This window comes from Gobio gobio, assembly GCF_949357685.1.
Source record: "Gobio gobio genome assembly, chromosome: 18".
In the NCBI taxonomy this organism is placed as follows: Eukaryota; Metazoa; Chordata; class Actinopteri; order Cypriniformes; family Gobionidae; genus Gobio; species Gobio gobio.
The window spans coordinates 32885850-32908281 of NC_137111.1; the positions used below are offsets into that span (position 1 = coordinate 32885850).

Here is a 22432-nt window from a genome sequence, read left to right on the forward strand (position 1 = left end):
TTCCTCCTCCTCCACAAAAAAAAACAAAACAAAACACTTGCAGCAGTTGAACAAACACTTTAGAGCGGATTAAGGTGTCAAGTTCAAAAATGCTTGCAGTATGTCACCTGTTATGCCCTCTGCATCCTTGGGATCGGCTTACATCGGTGGTTTTTGCCCGATGCGTCTTGCCACAATCCACCCGGAGCACAGAAAAAATTTCTGAGGTCTCCGTTGATAGGATTGCCTATAGATCCCAATGGCGCCGCGCATATCTGAAAGATATGCAGAAGCAGTGTTGGTTCTCCTGCTGTGCCATCAGAGCACAATATTGTTCTCCTATTTGGACGAAGTGCTCCTGGCTGCAGACAGCAGGAAACAAGCAGTGTTATAAAACACATGCGCTTGTTTTCCATTTACGAGCTCTGGGATTTTCAGATAATCTCAAAAGGGGCTGTTATATCTCGGTCTGTTATATCTCGGTCTGGGGATGGATTCAGAACCGAACAGAGGGCAGAGGACTTTTGCAGTATTGAGACTGCTGGGGCTCATGGCCTCGATAGCAGTAGTACGGCTGGATTCTCCTCTTTGAGTATGCAGTTCCGGTGCTGGCCGTTCGGTAACTTGCTATATGCCATGTGACATTTAAGCATGGTTCAACAGCGCTGTTGGGCGTTCAGACCATGGTCCCCTGGGAGTCCTAGATCTGTTAACAGAAGGATTTCCCCTGGGCAGGGTTACGGCATGTTCGTTAGTGATGACAAATGTCACAACATGGACAAGAATCTCTGTAAGAGGAGTGTGCATGACAGCGCTGTAAGAGCTTCACGTACATTTATGTGGAGTAGTTCTCCTGGTGCTGAAACACTTGACCCAGCAGGGCAAGCATTATTCAGAATGGAAAATATGACAATGGTCGTTTATATGTAGGCAAGGAGGTACTCCCTCTCTGCTGCAATTGGCATGGATGCTCTTGATACAAGGCAAACCTGCGGTGGCTTATGCACTCTTGAATAGTGGTGCAGATCGGGTGCAGAAATGTGGATCTTTTTGCATCTGCAGAAAACATGCGCCGCCCGCTGTTTTCTTGATTATGGACAGGAGTGCCCCGTAGGGGGTGGATGTCCCAACACATGTATAGCCCAGGATTCTGCTGTATGCAGAAGGGTCCATCACTGATTTTGGTGGCATCTTGCTGGCCAAAGAAAAAGAAATGGTACACAAGCATCATGGCATTGGTGTTAAGGACACACACCATGGTGTCTTCCCCAATGCAGGGACCTGCTGTCCCAGACAGGAGGCAGATTCTGCACCCTCGGCCGGAACTGTGGTCTCTAGGGGCCTACATGTTGAGAGAGGGAGAATCTGACTGTAGCTACCAGACAGGGCGCTTGCATTCTGAAGCACACCATGTTGTGTTGAAGTAGCGCATGTTTGAAGTTTGGTGCAGGTGAAGATCTGTATCACCATGTCAGTGCCTGATTGAGGGGATACTGTTTTCTTCTCCGAAGGAAAGTCACTCCCATTCCATGCTGGAAGTTTATTGGGCGACTGTTTCGGCTTTCATGAGGACATTAATGGTGCTGCGCTAAAGCGCGCATTTCCGGTTCCTTAAGATGGTCCTGGCATTCTACAATTTTTGCTCCGTTTCGAGCAAAGTCGAGAGCGTGAGTTTTTCAAAGTATAGCCTACTCCATTGGCCACAACGGTGGAAAGGTGCTTTTGGCGCATGTGCACTATCTAGTGCATTTTGGTTTTCAAGTGCTCTCTCTCCTCTCCACCTATAGTTGGTGGGTGGTAAGCGCACTGGCGCTATTGTACTGTGGCTGCCCTTGCATCATCCAAGTGGATGCTGTGCACTGCTGGTGGTTGAGGAGAGACCCCTGACATGAGTGTAAAGCGCTTTGAGTGTACAGTAGTACATAGGAAACGTGCTATATGGTTCATGTCACTCACACATGTGCTGTTGTATGTGCACCGTCCACGGTCCCAAAAATTGGGCTGCACACGGACAGTGTGCGCAGCCATCTGCGGACTCTCCTGATTGTGATAATTACATCACATGGACAGTTCACGGACTGTTGGGGGAACTCTCGCGTTCTGCTCCATCTGTTGAGAGTGTGAGCTTTTCAAGGTATACTCCTTTGGCCAGGAAGGCCTGGGTATAGTTAATTTTACGCATCCAGATGCGTCACACACGCAGTCGAACGAGCGCAGATGACCGAGTTCAATACATGTGCAGTATAATTGTTGTGACTCTTCTGTCACTTCTGTTTTTCTTGCACATGCGCACCTTCCATGCATTCTTAAAAATTGGGCTGCATGCTGACGGGATACTTTGGGCTGAAGTGCAGATGCGTTCGGAATGCGTGCTTCTGAGTGAACTTTGTTCGCAAGTGGTCAAGTCACTCATATGCTGTGGCATGCGCACCGAAGACCCTCCTGTTGACGAGAATTTACGTCACACTAATGGTGCGCAGAACGCAGACATCCAAAGTATACCTGGAGCTTTAAGGTCTGCGTTTTTAGGCTCATTATAAACTGTAATGTGCCGTCATGACCTGATGGTTGATCTGGAGGCTAGGTGTGAACCTCCGTTTGAGCCTTTAGAATCCTTGAATATAAGGATGCTGCCTTGTCATGGATACTGGCACCAGCAAAGCATGTTGGTTATCTTCATGCGCTATTGGTGCATCCCCTTTTGCAGTTTGCACCCAAGCTGCGCTTGGTGGTGTTGCATCCAAATGCTCCGTACATGCCTAAAGTCAGGTTGGGAGTATGCTCTCGTTAGAGCTGTCTGCCCTGTGAAATCTCTGACTCAAATCAGGATACTTGCTTTGTGCTTTACGCCATTTGCGATTCGTATGCAGGTACATTGGGCAGTTGCAGGCTATGCACTCGCCTGACCAGCCTTTAGTCATGTTTTCCAACTCAGCCAGTGGGAAGCCGCTATCTGAGCGATGTCTTTCACATTGGATTGTACGAGGCTATTTCTATAGCATGGAAGGAGTTGGTTCTGCCTGGTGGGGTGTGTGAGCACTCTACAAGGGCATGGAGATGTCAGGGGCTTGGTTTAAGATTCTCGTGGGATGCCAGCTGGGCATCACTGTGCACGTTTGTCCGGTGTACCCGCTAGTTGCCACTACGGCAACAGTAACTCAGGCTGTGCAAACCACAGGGGTTTTTATAGGGGCCATGCATCTTTCCCTCGGAAAAAGGGTTATGTGGCAGTGCTGGTCTCTTACGTTTAGTTCAGCGACTTGGCGGGCGTATCGAGTTGACCGACTGAATGGGAACATTGAGTTATGCATATAACTACTGTTCCCAGAAGGAGGGAAACGAGGTACAACACCTCTGGGCCCCGCACAGTTGGGGCTCGGTGAAGAGCTGGACTGAACAAGGGAAATGACGCATACAACTGCATTTATATGCTGTGGGCGAGAGACCCCGCCCACGTCATCATGCGTCATTGGCCTTTCAGGCGTGAATAAAGGTGTCTTCAGCAGATGGCGCAAGAGCGCGATATTCCATAGTCATGTGTTGTACCTCGTTTCCCTCCTTCTGGGAACAGTAGTTATATGCATAACTCAACGTTATTTAGGGTTTTTTCTTTGCGTACAAAAACTAATTCTCACCGATTCATAAAATTATGGTAGAACCACTGTAGCGAGATGGACTTTGGGGCGGCAGTGGCTCAGTGGTTCATGTAGGTTGTCTACAAACTGGAAGGTTGGTGGTTCGATCCCCGGTTTCACCTGACCAAGGGCCGAGGTGTCCATGAGCAAGACACCTAACCCCAGCTGCTCCCGATGAGCTGGATGGCGCCTTGCATGGTTGACACCGCCGTCGGTGTGTGAATGAGTGTATGAATGGGTGAATGTGAGGCAAATGTAAAGCGCTTTGGATGGCCGTAGGTCTGTTAAAAAGCGCTATATAAATGCAGTCCATTTACCATTTAAAAGTATTGTGCCAATGGAGGCCTTTCTGAGCCATCGGATTTCAACTAAAATATCTTCATTTGTGTTCCGAAGATCAACGGAGGTCTTACGGGTGTCGAACGACATGAGGGTAAGTAATTAATAACAATTTTCATTTTTGGGTGAACTAACCCTTTAATATGGAGTTGGCCCACCCTTTGCAGCTATAACGCTTCAACTCTTCTGGGAAGGCTTTCCACGCGGTTTAGGAGTGTGTTTATGGGGATTTCTGACCATTCTTCTAGAAGCGCATTTGTGAGGTCAGGCTGTGATGTTGGATGAGAAGGCCTGGCTCACAGTCTCCGCTCTAAATCATCCTAAAGGTGTTCTATCGGGTTGAGGTCAGGACTCTGTGCAGGCCAGTCAAGTTCCTCCACACCAAACTCACTCATCCATGTCTTTATGGGCCTTGCTTTGTGCACTGGTGCGCAGTCATGTTGGAACAGGAAGGGGCCATCCCCAAACTGTGCCCACAAAGTTGGGAGCATGAAATTAACCAAAATGTCTTGCTTTCACTGGAACTAAGGGGCCAAGCCCAAACCTTGAAAAACAACCCCACACCATAATCCCCCCCCCAGCCAACTTTACACATTGATGTAGTCAAAGGCACAATGCAGTCAGGCAAGTAGCATTCTCCTGGCAACCGCCAAACCCAGACTTGTCCATCGGATTGCCAGACAGAAAAGCGTGATTGGTCACTCCAGGGAACACGTCTCCACTGCTCTAGAGTCCAGTGGTGGCATGCTTTACACTACTGCATCCGACACTTAAAAATAGAAGCTTATCATCTCACTGAGATTGTTAATGCTTGAAGTACAAATCTTTAGAGAACTCATGGTGGGTCAAGTTTAACAAACCTTCCCATTATAACAAGAAAGGAAAAATATCACATAGACAATATAATATATAGAATGAAACTATAAATACATAAACTGGATGGATAAAAGGCAATCAGAAAAAAGGTACAGCGTTCTGCTCCTGATTGGAGCTTAATATAACTTTATTGCAAAAATACAAGTTTCATTTCTAGCACAGCATTTACATCAAATCCGAATCCATCTGTACTTAAGGTCGGAGACTGAATATCTGCACACACTTATATAAACAGCCTTGCTTTTTTTTTTGCCATATCTGTTTGGATTTTAACTCAGAAAGAAAGGAAGAAAAGGGTAAATCAGTCACAGATCCATGTTCTGTCAGTGATCATGCCAGGGCAGTGTTGCACTGCATATTGGCCGAGCAAAAAAAGTGACAATTCATAGCAGAGGCACTCCGATTCACCATTAGGTCCTGATTTACATGCAAAACTGTTCTAGTGAAATAAAAAATAAGAGAGCACAAGATTAGTTGAGGTATTTGACATGCTCTACAATTTATGAAAAAATATTTTTGGCCCTGTTTCAAGATGAGCAGGTAACACTTTTGATTTCCATGAAATGGCACATTGCACCATCAAATTTGACTAACAGCTGAAAGACGCTCTTAACACTTTCAATGTGTAAGACTACAACTAAACATCTCAGGCCACAAGTTTCACCTCAACATCGTCCAAGAAATTAAATAAAATGAATATAAAAAAATTGATTTATTCTCCAGTGGGGAAAAGTTAAATGATCTTGTTTTGAAAACTGCAATACTTGAATTTAGCACTATTATAATAAGCATTATATGGCTGTAAATCAATAAAATGGACACTGGCACCTAGTTACACTGCCTTTCACAAACCAAGGCACTGCAGACAGTTCTGTCCTTCTGTTTTCAATATCTTTAGTCTTAAAACAACCAAGAAATAGTTTTGCACTTAACAGTTAATGTAAGATATACTGTATAAATCAAAGTTAAACTGCTGCTACTACTACAAAATGTAAAAAAGAAAAGAAAAGATCACAACAGGTGTCGGTGCTACTATTGGGCAGAACAATACTGTGCACAAAAATATCGACACAAATGCCAATGAGGTTTTTGAAAGTTGACTGTTGGTACACTGGAGGAACCTGATGTACCTCTGATTACTTACACACTGACGTTACAGCCCTCTAAATGAAGTAGTTACACAACCATTGTTTTCCCATAAAATGGGAGAAGTTACAACAGAGGAACGCTTCTAACTTAACACTTCTGAAGTGCACTAAACTTGAGTTAACATAGTTAAATTACAATCACAGAACTAAGTAAGGTTAGCTTGAAATGCTAATTGAAAACTAAAGCATATTTGTGCATATACGAAGCAGACACTGTATATCAGCAGGCAAAGTTTGTCAGTCTTGATGTTTCGTGTGTTCGCGTCAGTTAAGATGCTGTCATTGCGGCGTCCCTCGCAGTAAAGTGCTCTGTTCCTCACAGCTTCATGCTGAGATTGTGGCCAATTAAAGTGAAATTAACTCTCCGGAAGTGAATTAGCAGTGGAAACATTTACTGTAGGTGACAGCGCAGGGAGTGACGTCCTTCTTCCGGCGTTTAAACGCAGCAGCTGCATTTAAAACACGGATTTAAAAAATGACCACTCCCCACTCACATTCACGTCTGAGCCAAAGCAGCCATGAAATCATTGTCTTTCACTTTAGCCAAAGCAGCTTCCTGCTTTTTGCTGTGTGAAGAGCTTCACGGAATTGGCATGGGCTCTTATGTTTACTTTCAAGACAGAGAATGAGTGCTTTGAAGGATGAATCTCCAGTATGACTCAGCTGGTCATCCTGTAGTGGTTCATATGGGCTCTGCAATTCTGACAGTAGCTTCTAGTGGGCTCAGCCGGACTCTGCTTGCATAGCCCACAGATATAGACAGGAGGGCCACGGGACATTCCACCACGTGGTTCGGTCCTGGGGAAGACATGAGTGCCCCTTTTAGCTCTCCAGTCCCTCTCAGGGGGCATATCGAGACGGAGGGGTTGGGCTGGCGGCTCTAGGTGGGGGTGATGATGGCTGGAGTGACGCTGAAGTGAAGCAGACTTTTGTTGTGGATGTCTGTAAAAACCATCCATCGTCCTACTAGATGCTGTAGTGCGGTGAGGGTGGGACAGTGTGGCGTAGGCTGTGTCTGGGTAGTTCCGGGGCCCCGGGCCCACTGAGGGTCCCGACCTCGCTTGGTGCACTGGGGGCCCAGATGAAATTGACCTACGGAGGGCCCGTGGAAGGGTGCCGTAGTTCAGTGCGACGTTGTGGTAGCTTTCACTGGAGAACACTTCACCCCGGTCAAGCACAGCCAGAAACTTGTTGGCCTTTTGGCAATCTCCTGCGGAGAGCATCGAAGATTATTTGAGTTGTTGTTTAAAGCAATAATGCATTCAGGGTAGGGCTGCATGATAAATACAAATCATGATATGGCCAAATTCAATTACTAGAATGTGATTTAATTCAATAAATACATGAGCTGTGTGTTTCAGAGGGAACAGCAGCACTGTACTTTTACACACGGGCAGCTTATGACAAGTAGTATTTCTTATTTTTAGTGCTGGGCAATCGATTACTCGATATATATATGTGTGTGTGTGTGTGTGTGTGTGTGTGTGTACTTTGTGTAATTATTATGTATATTTGAATACACACGCCTGCATGTATAGATTTAAGAGATATTTGCATACTGTATATATTTATATAATTTCTTATTTAAAAATATTTTATATATAAATATAACATTTTTCTTAAATATATACATGCATGTGTGTGTATTTGTATATACATAATAATTATACACAGTACACACACATATATTATGTAAACACGAAAAAAGCGATTTATCGATTGCCCAGCACTATTGTTTAATTTTTTCTGTCACTACATAATGATTATCATTATTATCATACTTATCAATTTATAGTCATTTTGATATATAATAAAAAATTGCCAAATTGTGCAGCCTATATGAACAAGTACAGCAAGCCTTAAGCTTTAAAAAATACATTTTTAATCACAAAATTAAAATGATCCAAAAACCGCAATCAGATTTTTTCTTCAAATCCTTAGCCCTAATGCACGGGACAGGACATTTTGTAAGATGTTTCATCAAGGTTTAATTTCATTACCGCCAAGAGTGTTTTAGTTCCTTTGACCAGTTTAACAACAAAACTGATGGAACGCAACAACACAGACAACAACAAAGACGGAAGTGTCTTGCATCTGTGTCTGTGGCATGGAGGCTGAACGAGCGGGTGGGGTGAGATGGTTACCTGTTTGTCCATGAGAAGGCCTCAGTGTCTGCTGGTGCAGGTGTGATGGAGGGGCGGGATGGTGTCGGTGGCTTTGGTGAAGGTATTGGGGCTGCGGTTCGTGAGGGAACATAGGAGGATTGTGGGAAGGAGGGGGTAAGACATGCAGGGAGGTGGTGGAACGACGTGTAGGGGGTTGCACATTCACATGCTTGGACATCCTGGAGACATGAGGGTCCTTTATGAAAGAAATAAAAAAGAAGAATGAAAGGAATGAGTGAGGAAGAGATGTGAAAATAAGATCCAGCCAGAGAAGGACATAAATGACAACAAGAAATAAAAAAACAAAACAATTGGTAATAAAAGAAGAGAGAGATGGACCATGGACAAATCAATTGTAGAAAAAATCTAAATTAACAGCATCTTAAGCTCTACGTCAGTAGTTCTCAAACTGGAGTCCGGGGACTACTGGTGGCCCATGAAGGATTCCAAGAGGTCTGTGAGGTGATTGGCTGATTTAAAGAAATAAAATAAATAAAATGACTAAATAAACCTAAATAAATAATATTACAACTGACAAGTTGTAAGTGGTATGTCACCTGTAAAAGTTTGAAAACCACTGCTCTATGTATTACAGTTTTATTGTGTTCACTACAGGTCACACCAGGTGGCAGTATTCCTCTTTCAAAATTAGTTTACAAACATTCAAGACCGCAATATCTAAACCATGATGTAGCATTTCAAAAAGAAAAAGTACTTGAAAGTAAATTTTGCAGCAAATTAAATGTTGCTAATGTGTTTGCATAATATGTGGTTTGAGTGTTTGACCAGGTGACTTTAAATTGTGAGACACCCACAAAGCTGCTGGATGGGGGTATGTCAGTCCGTCCTCCAATGACAGTCCCACTGAGACTCCGAGCAATTCGTCGCAGGTTCTCGGCACTGTATGATTCATCCTCACCCAGTGGTGCATCATAGGTAGCAGCAGACACAGGCTGCACACACACATATGACACACCGCATTAGCATTTCATATCCTTATCCACATTAAAGTTCTTCACTTTGTCTAATGACAATAATACACAAATCTTACACACGTTTCAATACTATAAATACTACTGAGAAAATGCAGGTGTGCCAACTCACCTTCTGAAGTGGTTTAGTGCTGTAAGCTGGCGTCCTGTAAGCACTTCTCTCGATCTCTGCTGTGGGGGTTTTAGAACGGCCAAGTGTGGCAGAGAAACCGGAGTTGTGCTTACGAGAAGCAGCGGGGCCTAGAAAAACAGTACATTTATATAACTTGAATAACCTCTAGAAAGGACTTCTCAATTATATGCATCGTCATATAAATAGCAATAAAAACAATACTGTCAATTATAACATTTTTATTATAGCAAATATTAGTTACTCATTTTGCAGGTGGCAGATCTTTTCAACAGTAAACGACGACAACAACAACTTTATCATTTTACAGAATGTAATATAAAGAGTTATACTGAACCTAAGTGAGGTCTTGTTTGAATTTACCTGATCTGCTGGCAAGCTGAGGGCTGGGTCCCCGCGGGGCTCGGGGCATGCTGGGAGCCTTCAAGCTGGCCTGATAAAGTGAGTCCAGTTCAGACAGCTCCTCACAGGGTGAGTCACGTCCCGACCGTGGACAATTCTGGGAATTGTAGTATCGATTGACATTTTCGGCCCACCTCTCCACGGGCATAGGGCCGGCTGGACGCTGCTCAAGTGCTGGTGATGAAAGGGATGGAGGACAGGGGGATGAGGGGGAGCGGAGGTCTGCTGGAGAGTACAGGGAAGAGTCCATCTTGGTAGGACGGCGATCGGGACGCTCCAGACTGCGACAGGACCAGTTACGCGAGGGTGCCGGAAGTGATTTTTGACAGGCATCAGGAGAGTGGCTGTGGGGTGTATGGGTTAGGCCATGGAGAGACTGAGGTCGAGGTGGGATTTGCAGTCCTTCCCTAGAGTTGGAGTGATCAGAGATGGAAGGTGTGTGACGGGCACTGAAATTAGTTGGACCAGAGGGCTTATTGAGTGGAACAGAGGACTGGAGAAGAGCCTCGCAGCCATTCACTGCAATCACAGGCACAGTGGCAGAACTGCGTTTATTAGCAGTTTGTACAAGAGAGTTTGTGATGGTGACGGGGTCTCTGGGGCCCCACGAGTGTGAGTGCGGCCCATTCTCTTTAACAGCAAGAGGACTGGAGTCGTCCCCTGCGCTGCCCTGCTGCTGAGAAAGTGTGTCTGTATGGTAGGAGGAGACAGGAGGGCCGGGGGCTTCAGATATTGGTTTATTTATAGACTGAGTTTTCATATGGAGAGGTGACGGTGGTCTTAATGCATCTTCTGAAATGGCCTTCTCATCCTCTTCTTTAACATTTGTCAGAAGTATTTGGACCGGGACAGACTGTTCACTAAATGCAGAACAAAAAAAATAATGAGTTTCTGATAATAAACGGTGAACTGTGAGTCAGTATCTTGAGTCAGTTCTTGATGTTGTCATGCAGTATACAGACTTATTTCAGCCTCTCTAAAAGAGTGACATTACCTGGGCAGCACGTTGCAATATGGTCTCTTTATGCTAACCTGACTTTCAATCCTCAAAATAACTTACAACAGTAATTATTTTTTTAAGGCTAAATGCATTTTGAATGTTTCCTCTTCCTGTGTGCGGGGCTCCTGGAGCACACACACACACATTCACAACTGCAGCCAGCAGCAGGTACCTGAGGGTCTGTTTCTGTTCCTTCTCTTCCTCCTGTTGCGTCTGCTGCAGTTCCTGCTGCTGCTGCTGCATGCGCTGCTGCAGACCTCGTGCTCTCCTCATGCACTTTTGCATCCTGCCCTGAGCGTTAGCACTGGTCTCATGCAAGGTATGCCTGAGTTTAGCTACAACGCAAACAAAACAAAACAAAACAAAAATAGGCAAAATAAAAATAAAACAGATGCAGAAAATAAAGGGCTGAGTCATGGGGCACATGCAAACACATTACGAGAAACTGAAATGAAAAGGGTCTTGATGTTTGACTGAATTATGGGGAAGGGGTTGACGGGAGGGTCACACAAATAGGGGAGATGGGGAACCTAGTAAAATCTTTACACAAATGTTAAATTCTCTCAAGCACAAAATGATTAAATTATAATGAAGTTAAACTAAATCAAAATGATTTGTAGTTCAGCCATTGAACTAAAAGAAAAGCAAATTACCCGACTAACACCGCATCTCAGTATAACTCATTATAAATAATTACAGAACGACAATACTTTCACCATCATGTGATCTGCAATCTACCCAACCCTACAGAGGCTCTGGAAGCTGTGAAGCAGGTGGGGGGGAGTGAGGTGTAGGTAACACACAGGGGCCAGGCCATGGAAGGTGTGAGAGTGTATGTGTGTGTGCGTGTGTGTTTGTGCATGTGAGCACCCCATAAGTGACAAACCTCAGGGTATGACATACACAAGACAGACAGACAAAAAATTATATAGGTAAGTAAAGCCTTTCAAATTGACCACAGACAGAAAGACAGAGACAGCATTTTTATTGACATGTATAAAAACTGATAGCTCTGGTCCTGGGGCTGGGTTCATGAAAATCTTAAGAAAGAAGTTAGCAAGTTTCTTAAGATAAATTCTAAGTTTGTAAGAATGGACCAAAGTGCAATTCTTGAAAAATTCTTATTTTTCTCTTAAGAAAATGGCATACTTTGATCAACATGCTGACCAAAGTGAAAAACACTTTAAAAGGCCATATTTTTGGTCTGCCTGAAGATAACCGTAACAATCATATTAAGCAGGTACACCATATTTTAACTGACGTGATGGAAGTCTAGCACTCTGTTACGTTTCTAATGTGGCATGTATTTTCATCTCGTAATAGAAATAGCGACAGCATATTGTGACGTACATCCGAGTTTAACAGATTATAGAAATCCTGACACTTGGTTCTATGCATCGCTGTTGATTGGATTTTGAGATGTGGGAGTTGCATTCAAAAGTGTAGGTGGATGAACGTGAGCTTGCAAGGGGCGGGGTTTAAGTGGACTAAATCATTGGAGAAATCCAAAACGTCTGACATTTTCACTGGAAGGTCCAATTATGACAATTTGATTACACTTTTTTTAATGAAATGTATGTTTGGATTTATTGCTTACAATAAGATCTATATACAATCTAACAAGCATTTATAAAATAGATGTGAATAGACTGAATTTTTATTTTTAATAGCCTGGCAACAAACTGGAGTCGTCGCATTTATTTGTGTGCCATCTTTCATGTACTCTCTATAGAAATGAATGCGTTCTGTATCTGTGCGAGTGAGTGTTTTCAAATCTGCTGAATGCTGCACAATTATATCATAATTATAATATTAAAAAGGAGGTCCCTTTTTAACTTATTTCTGTATAGTTATTACTGAAGAGATATTTATGATGATCTTTAAGAACATTCTTTTCAGGAATTTACATTCTTCTAAAGTTTTTTTTTCCAAGAACATTCTTAAGACATTTTTTTGATATACAAAATATTCTTAAGTTAGGAAATAAAAATGAGTTAGTAGTTAAGCATTTCATTCTTAATGTTTCATGAATCCAGCCCCCAAATTCCGGTTGCTCAATTCCATTTTTGATTAAATATATGCTTGAAGCTGTGCATCATTGTAGTGACTAGTTGTCAAACGATATGGGTTTTTCAATACAATACCTAATGTTTAAATGTAATATATAAATTAATATGGTCAAAATTTATTAAAAAGGGATTTTAATCATTTCAAATGAACCTTTTTTTTTTTTTCAAAGAAGAAACTACATTCGTTATTTAACAACAATGCTGTGGATTGGGTTTGGAACTGGCACAAAGGCGCACAACTTTTTTTATCAGCCAGCAGGACATTGGCTGACGCAGATCTCAACATGGTAGCACATCACTAGCATTGACCATATTTTACACAAAAAGTGTAAAAAGGGGGGCTTCGTGTACCCCCCAAGTTGTAAGTCGCTTTGGATAAAAGCGTCTGCTAAATGCATAAATGTAATGTAAATGTATTTAAAATACAGTAGACCGTATAGTGTACATCATTACTATACGTAGAATTCAGGAAGGTTGCCATAGGGTTGGGCCCAGACCCTTTTTCTTTAGGGCTGTTGGTTACAGGCAAACTGGCTTGTATTGTTATGACCTCAGAGCCAAAATCCAGTCAGAATAAGCAGTTAATGCAGACTCAAACCATGACCCTACTATTGTCTTAGTAATATATAGTCAATTTGTATCCGGTGTATGACAGCACTGCATTACAGAGAGTCTCTGTATTGAAACAGAGACAAACGCACTCAAACACAGAGATACAGTACAGACACACAAACTCATGGCAGTAGTGATAGCAGCAGCAGGCTGAGGGCAGGATTACTTACACATAGCTTCGTTAACCACAGACAGAGCAGTGGCCACCTCTCCTGCCTGTTCCAACCTCAGAGATTGGTCTAACAGAGACTCTGCCTCCAACACACATCTTTCAAAGCCTTCCCCTTTCCCTGCAGGTGACAAACATCATAGCAAAGCGCTTTTCAGCACGGAAACCAGCACACCCGCGTTTCACACACACGTCGCGTTTCACACACACGTACACATGCAGTCCCAAGCGCTCCAAATGTTAAACCACAGCAGAAACCCAAGAAATGCATCCGGAGACAGAGCCACTCCCTTCGCCCTTGTGCGGCAAGCTGACGCCATACCTTGGTTCTGGAGCTCGTCCAGATCCATGAACTTGCTGGGTCTGGGATTGAAGCCCATGGCCGCCTCTCTCTCCTTTTCCTTTCGCCTCTGTAATTCTTGCTCCTTGGCCCGGCGAGCTACTTCCTCCTGTAGCTCATCCAGTTCACTGCGGCCCTCACCTGCTACACACAAACACAATCATTAGAAACACTCTGTGATGATCCATTGCTGCATTTACACTGTCAACCAATTCCATTTTTTCATTGATAGCCAGAACCCAGACTGGACCTTGTTGCAAGCATGTAAACAGCAAAAATAAAACTTTTTTGGCATCCAACATTCTAATGTCATCCGACTTACATGCAGTGTTGTTATTGAGCAGAAAGAAAACTACAACAACTGAATATGGTTTTTGGTTACTGAAATAAAGCTGAAACAAAATAAAACAAACATCAGATAAAAAACAAATGGAAATAAGTGTAAGTACTAAAATGTCTAAAACGGAAATAAAAAAATAAGCAGAACAAAACAAATAAAAAAATCAGATGCGGGTCAAAATATTGCATCTATGCATTAAGCTTTGCAGTGTGAAATCAACCTAAGAGGCACATCGTTTTAATATGCAAATAAATAAATAAATATAACAAACATTAGGCAGTGACCAAACATGTCTATTCTGGTCACATGGAGAAGCACAAGCAGATATAGCAGTTGATATTTCTCCAGGGCAGACTCATGTTCCTCAGTTTACATAACAGATACACAGAGATAACATTTCACAGAAAGGAACAGGATGTATTTGGCCACTGATTCCACTACATTCTGCTCAATACCGCTTGCTTAGTATATTAAGTCAATTTATTGAAACAGCAAAAATGACATGTGACACCTAGTTCAAACATTTGGAAAGAATGATTCATACCCTAAGATAAAGAACAGGTGAAATCGCCCACATGATGGCTGCATGACGACTATAAACACACATGATCATACTGTACACACCTAAACTCATGTGACTGCTGCCCTTGACTGACGCTTTGACATCCTGCAGTAGGGCACTGCTGCTCTTGGATTTGGTGACAGGTACAGTTTTCCATGACGGACTAACATCAGGTGGAGGCTTTTTCTTTCCTTCCTCTCGTAATCTGGAAAACAGAGAGAGTGTGAGAGAGAGATGAATAATGTGCTAACAAAGATCTTTACGAGTTGTGATAATCATTTTTGCATCATACCTGTGCGTGCCATTACTGGTGCCTTCGCTAACAGGCATGTCTAGACTGACGGGACTGTTACTGTTCCTCTCACTGCTCTCGTAGCCGCTCTCCATCCTCTGGATAAGCCGTGGGGGCTGCTCTGACCCTCGTCTCAGGGGTCCTGGCAGGTCTCGAAAGGTGGTCTGCTTCATGGATGTCGCCAAGTCCCCCTGAGGCCCGGTGTCTTCTGGCAACAGAGCTCCTAGTGGACTATACCCGGCCTGCTTGCGCCGTTCCCTGCTAAAGATGCTATCGATGTTGAGGACCTCACGCCGAGGTTTCCAGGGCGGACGGTACCGCCCTCCAGAGGAGCTGGACTTGGACTCGCTGCTGGTGCTGTCGGCTTCCCAGTCTCTGGCCTTAGCGATTGTGTCAAACTGAGGTGGGCAAACTGAGCCAGAGGACGATGCAGAAAGAGGCCGGTTATGGATAATGTTGCTCATAGTCTCCTTAAAATCTCTAAGTCGACTGGAGCTGGGTTTAGGTAGGGAACGAGGAACCTGCTGCTCTTTTAAAGTCTCTCCTGTTAGAGAGAGGAAGAGGAAATGTTATTTTTACATAACCTAATATTACTGTATGACACCAGTACAAGCAACAGTGATGACTAATGCAGCTCGCATTTGTCCAACAGGCTACACAATCCTGATGAAATGATGTGTCAGAGGATCCATTACGGATTGTTAACCTGGGTTCCATTAAAGTAACACAATGTATTATTTTTGTATTATGGTTTGGTGACAGCATTACATTGTTTAAATACATACCTTCACTGTGGTAGCCAGCAGATAACACCTCATCTGTCTTAGAGCAACGACTTCTTGAATCACCCCTGACATCAAGTTTTCGTGGTCTGCTGGCACTTCTTTTCCGGTCCAAAATGCCTCCCTTTCTGTCCAAGACCCCGTCTTTTCTGAGAGTGTGGCGTTGCACTGGATCGCTGTCAGTCAAAGGACCTTCACAAAAGGAACAACAACACAAGTCATTGTTGCAGTTGTAGAGCAGCAGGACTAGGAGACGATTTGGGAGGGGGGATTAACTGCGATTTTTCTGATAACATAAAAAAAAAAAAACTCTTAACCTGTGTTTTCTGTGATTGTTTGTATGGTTGCACCAAATATTTTGTTATTATATATCAATATGACTATAAAAAAGAAATTAAATCACAATTTAAAAATATTATTATTGGTTTTTTTGTTATTACGAAAAAAAAATAAAAAGAATAGCCAGTCCCTCCAGTTTTTCAGGATTCTGCAATCGCTGAATACAACGCAAAATCAACAAAATGTTGCATTTTTGCAATCCTGCATAATTCGCCATTTCACTGCAAATACTTTTAATTGTCAAAATGTCCATCCTGTCGGTTATGTCTTAAGTGAACCAACAGATAGGGGAAAAACATTTTTGGAATGTGTGTCAGTATTGGATCTGCGCATTTCTGTAGGTCTTAAAGTGAAAGCAACATAATATCCCCGCTGTTGTCGGTGTCCTTAATATTAATAAAAATACCAATAAAAACAGGGAAAAAAATACTTATAAATGACCTAAACTCTGAGCATTTTTTGTGTGGTGAAGCGAGACACTGAAAACACAAGATCATATGCTGCTCACGTGTAAATGAACACAGTTCACTTCAGTCTAAAACACGTAGTGCGTATCTATATTTAATTAAATCACAGCTTTTGCAATTTGATAACCACACAAAGCCAGGTTGCCATTAATTGTGCAGCCCTAAGCAGGACAAATTGACTACTGTGTGGATCTAATCCATCTAATATGATGTCTAAACTGTGTTTGATTTCAGCGTGAACGTATATACCGACGTACCTGTGGTTTCCAGGCTGCTGTGGGAGGCAGAGTCGTTGTCAGGGTTACAGATGACGGTTCCCTGGGAGTCAGAGGAGAAGTGGGAAGCCATAGACTCGTGGTGGGAGTGTGAATGCTTATAGCTGTAGCTATCTGTGGAGGAGTCGGTCCGTGTATCGCTGGAAATTGATGGCTCACGCCCTGACAAAACAAAAAATTTAATTCTTATCACTAAAGCTAACAATTCGAGATTTTTACATTTTTAGCAAAAAAGAGAGAGTGGAAACTACCCGCATAAAACATTAAGATATTGTGGGTTGTAGCCAGGGAGTTTGCTAGAGGTAACAGGGCATTGCTAGGTGGTTGCTACAGTATTATGGGTAGTTGTTTACTAAGGTCAAAGGAGCCCACCACAAATGCCGCCAATACACTACAAGTCATTCAAAGTCATTGGATTACTGTTTCTTTCACACTATACAAAAGGTCTTTCATCACTGATGTCAGTTCCACTCAAAACCGATTTCACACTTCAGGACTTTGATTGCACACAGGTCTAGATTTTTAACCTGTTAAACATCTTTTGAGCTTTTGTTTGAATTCTCCATAAATATTGCTTTCCTTTTAAGTTTAGTTTTTTTTTTTATTACAATAACTTGTCTTTGTCCACGAGCTGTAAATAAAAATCTTTACGGTAATTTTTTTGCTGGTGGTGCTGTGGCAGGGCTCAGATCAACGCTCTTTAAACTTGTATTATTTTGTTGTATCCGCCGATACCCCTGGACTCATGCGGGACATTATGGAATATTATGAATATCCTAGTGGTTATCAGTATATTTTAAGGTGAAAAGCAGACTTTGGTGCATCAAGTAGAATAATAACATATATAAAAATATTGATTATTTTTAAAGGGTCTTTTTTACAGTAACAGTAATAGCCTTAGCAAACACCACTAAATATTTGTCTAAAAAGCAATGCACAGGTATAATTATTATAATAAGACATGAAACATGACAAATTTTGTTATGAATTAAACATTTGATGCAGTGTGTAAAAATACTCTGCTGAAGGAATAGTTCTGGTTCAACTAGCCTTATAATGGTGTGTGTAAATACCTGAATCCTCGCTGTCATAATATGCTTTAGTGTAGTGATGTAGGTCTAGGCGTGAGGCCAAATCCTGAGCTGACACTGGCGTCCCCCGGGGGTCAGCATAGAGCAGCAGCAGTGGCTGGTAATGCCCCTTTATACAGCGGGACACCACATCCTTCCACTTGGGCCCAATCTGTGAGAAAGAATGAGAAAGTATAGTTTTAAAAGCAGTTCAAATAATACATTTGACAGATTTTAAAAATATCAATCCCCACAGATCTCAACCAAATGTTACTGTCACATTGTGGAAAACTAAACAAAAGCAGTGGCCAGGTTGAAATGTTCTGGATACCCTGAATAACAAAGCTGAGACTGAAACCCAAGTCCGACACTTTTCAGACGAATCTTACCCTGACTCCAACTTCCCAAATGGACGACTTTCTCTACGCTCTCTCCATAACCAGACAGGACGTCCGAACGGCCGCAGTAACAGACAAGCATGCACGAAAGTGTGAACGAGTTAGTTTTAGTGTGTGTGTTTGTTTGCGGTGGACTATAATGGCGGTTTCTCTCTGTAGGCCACGCCCTGCCGCTGTCCAGCTGGGGTTGTAAACAATAGTGGGATATCCTTGTTTTCAGAGGGCTTTTGTAAGAGCTCTGCGCAGCTCACGTGCAGGTCAGCATAGGCCTGCCAGACTACATGAAAAAAGCTGCTTTGTATGCAACTGTCCAGGATCCACACTACCACAGTCCTGCACTGCTATTACTAGCAGATAAATTCCTGCAAGTTCAGAACTAAGGGAATGACACACCACTGTGTGACATAACACAAATGATTTATGTTTTTCCAAGTAGTTTCAACAGTTACAGGAATTAGGCAGAAAAAGTATCATTATAAAATTGTTAATTATAGAATTGTTAATTGTTGCACGCTCATTTCCTATATTTTTATATCATTCAGAAAATCTCAAAATGGATATCCATACTTTATATACTTTATGCAAATAACAGGATTCTTTAATGAATAGAATAAGTTTAAAAGAACATCATTTATTTGAGACAGAAATCGTTTGTAACAATGTAAAAGTATTTCCTTTGATCAATTTAATTGAATAAAAGTAATAATTTCCTTCAAAAAAAAATTGTACGGACCCCAGACTTTTGAACAGTAGCGCATACCGAGTAGTGAGTCAACAAGCTGCTGAATTATGTAAAACGGCACGCTAGCAGTAACGGAGAAAACACATATATTTACCCAGCCACCACATGTTGGGAGCCTGTGGGGCACTGCTAAATAACGAGCCAACACATCGGACTATCCCAGTTAATGATTCTACACAAACTCCCCATGGACAAAGCAAGCAAGGAACATTAGACAGGGGCATGTATAAATAAAGCCATACGAACAACCCTGACAAACCGGCAAGCTTAGAGCTGCGTCTTTCACATTCACCGGTTACACTAAGCCCAGATGATTACCTCTTTCACATGAGCATCATCGAAGTAAATCCACTTGCGGATTTTGGTTTGGAAGAAGAAAGTTGAGTAGTGTTTGCCATAGTAACAGACCACGCCCACCAGGTAGAGCTCCGCCTGTTTGGCCTTGTCCTCCGTCACTCGGTAGAACAGCTACGGGGTGAAACAAAGGAGGAGAGATCACTTATTACTTATACATACATACATACATACATACATACATACATACATACATACATAGATATTCACATACATGCATTTAAAAGTAGATGCACATAAACCTTACAAATTTTAAGTGACCATGAGATCTTTCAAAAAGCACTGAAAATATCTGTTATGGTGTTTATCAAATCACCACTCTTAACCTCTAGATTCATTTCGGCTCACAATAATCATTTGTTTGGGCCTGTTTAAAAAGGATTGCATTTCACATTGAAACATGAACCCGGTACTTATGCGAAATGTTAACCCACTTAGGACACCCTGTGCCCGCCCCGTGTCCTAAGAAAGCGTGAACTCAGTGGCAGACAGTTGCTTTTATGTGCGAGTCATTGTCATTGATGCAACAAGTTTGACAAGTTCTGCCTGTAATTCCCATGTGCATCACAGTAATCTCAGAGTCGCATCACTGCTGCTTTGAGCCTGACTGCATTTATCATCATCTATATCAGTCAAAAGGTTCTGTTTATGGCTCTGGGCTTGTTCATCTATAATCTGACTTATGTCAGCAGCATTGAGTGTAGTTTGTGGGATATTTTGACTACTGGCATATCTTACATCTCCGAGCCGCAGGACGGTGCCCAAGCTATGAATGACGTCTTCTGCCAGGTCAGAGTGGTCTGAGTCCCACACCAGGCCAATGGTGATGATCTCTGGGGAGTTCATCAGGACACGTCGAATACGGAGCTTCTCACCACAGTTGCCCTGTAGATGAGAAAAGAGGGGAGGGAAAAAAGAAGGCTTTTTCATACTGGAGCGTAATGAAAACACACAGAAACATTTATACACACTGTTAATATTAATTCTCATTCTCCCTGCCCAAACTTACGCAAGTCACCCTTAACAAAGTTCACAAATCACATACACACCCTCATAATCTGTATGTTTGTGTGTGTTTAGGTTGCATGTGAAGCATGTCTTCATCACCCCTGAGGGTCAAGAAAACATGTCTGTTTCAGATCTGAACACCTTGTTCTTCAACTCTCAAATGGGTTTAATTCATACTGAAAATCTTACTGTAATGTTGGAATCTCAAAACATGTTTACTTCCATTAGCATTTGCGAACAGAAAGACCAAGAATAATATAATCTAATAATTTACTGATTCATTATTGTATGAATGTCTTATATGAATATCAAATAAATTGTACAAATTGTAGTTAGACGGTTTTTACTTGTGAAAAACACATTTTCCCTTTAAATTAAGTATTCTTCTTACCCAACAGCAAGTATTGTTCTTGTTTTAAGTATACACCTCGTTAAATTTAAAATTTCTGTATAAACAAGCCTTAACACTACTGTTCCAAAGTTTTGTGTCAATAAGATTAAGATTTTTGGAAGAAGTCTCTTATACTTAACCAAGGAAACAATATTGCGAAATATTACAATTTAACTATTTTTCTATTTTAATACATTTTAAAATCCTTTAAATTATCATTTAGAATCATTATAATGCTGATCTGGTGCACCAGAAACATTTATTATTATTATTACCAATGTTAAAAACAAAATATTTTTGTGGATTTTTTCAAGAAATTTCAAGAGAAAACTTATTTGAAACCAAAATATTTTGCAACATTACAAATATCTTTACTGTCACTTTTGATCAATTTCATAAGTTCTTGCTATAGGATGTGTTAATTTATTTTTAAAAAACAACTCTTACTGACTCTTTTTGCCAGTTAAGTAAACATATCTTGTTTCAAGGATGTTTAGATATTTTTGCTGAAAAGATAAAATACTGATTAAGAAAAATATTTTTTTCAATGCAATAAGCCGTCATCCCTTCCCCAAGGAAATCCTGATCTGACACAAAAACAAGCATGTGTGTGTGTGTGTGTGTGTGTGTTTTGCTTAAGAAGTTGGTCCTCCTCAGGGCCACGAGACAAATTAACATTCCACTGATTGCGTCCTGTTTTGACCCAGCGATTACTCAATGGCCACCATCCTATTCAAACCCAGACAAGCACCACATCCACACACACACACAGTCCCAGGCTTCATTATGCCTAATTAGCACTTGATTTGATGGATCCGAGTGTGTGGCGGTGTGTGGTAATGCTAACCGGGCAGTTGCGCAGGTCTCCCACGGTGCTGGCGTTCCTCAGCAGCTCTCCAAACATGTCTGGGGTGGGCTTCTCTCGGCATTCCAGCATTCGCACTGCCTGGTTACTGTAGCATAACCAACACATATCATACGTTAAGATATCACAAGCAATAAACTGTAGCTCTCATATCTGTAATTATGGGTGAAGTGTTTGTATTAGCTAGCTTTGATTTGGTAAACAGCCTATAATTACCATATGACTTCAAATGTAATTTGTAACACTAACCTCAATAAGCGATTAAAGTGTTTGGGTGTGATTGTGTACAGTGTTTTTATATTCAGAAGGGTGTTACTGAGGTCATTGTTCAGACCGGTTTGATCTTATTGTTGCAGCAGAGGTCACTGCATCTCAAAGACACTGCAACACTGCGTGCCAGGAGCAACATCGCAGCTCAGGCAGATCTCAGGGTGACAGTCTTACCAATGTCACAATGTTACCTGTACTTGCTCCTCTGAGTGAGAGCGTGTATACACACAAAACATACTTTGTCGTTCCACACAATATCTTTAACATGATAATTCCCACTGACATTCAAACAGAATATATGAAAAGGATCTAAAATCTACCTGCAAAGAAATGTTGACTGAATGTGAGCCATGTTTTAAGCTGTTGGAAACGAACGAACAGGAGTTGAATTTTATATTAATGGGCCAAGTTGCTATGTTGC

General features: G+C 42.0%; 1 protein-coding gene across 4 annotated transcripts in view; it reads right to left on the reverse strand.

Annotated features, from left to right (window-relative positions):
* Nucleotides 1–4920: 4920 nt before the first annotated feature.
* Nucleotides 4921–22432, reverse strand: part of usp54a (ubiquitin specific peptidase 54a) — a 40376-nt gene continuing 22864 nt past the window's right edge. Inside the window, exons 7-22 of one of the 4 annotated variants that reach the window (XM_079843439.1) lie at nt 21724–21829; nt 20216–20362; nt 19442–19591; nt 17987–18155; nt 16896–17075; nt 15836–16024; nt 15051–15594; nt 14821–14963; nt 13839–14000; nt 13518–13637; nt 10839–11001; nt 9628–10526; nt 9247–9374; nt 8958–9095; nt 8122–8338; nt 4921–7187 (exon numbers count right to left, since the gene is read on the reverse strand). In XM_079843439.1, the coding sequence (XP_079699565.1) occupies nt 6637–7187; nt 8122–8338; nt 8958–9095; nt 9247–9374; nt 9628–10526; nt 10839–11001; nt 13518–13637; nt 13839–14000; nt 14821–14963; nt 15051–15594; nt 15836–16024; nt 16896–17075; nt 17987–18155; nt 19442–19591; nt 20216–20362; nt 21724–21829 (4006 nt within the window). In that variant the 3' untranslated portion in view covers nt 4921–6636. The remainder of the gene's footprint in view (nt 7188–8121; nt 8339–8957; nt 9096–9246; nt 9375–9627; nt 10527–10838; nt 11002–13517; nt 13638–13838; nt 14001–14820; nt 14964–15050; nt 15595–15835; nt 16025–16895; nt 17076–17986; nt 18156–19441; nt 19592–20215; nt 20363–21723; nt 21830–22432) is intronic. The other 3 variants (XM_079843438.1, XM_079843441.1, XM_079843440.1) reach the window with 3 other exon arrangements.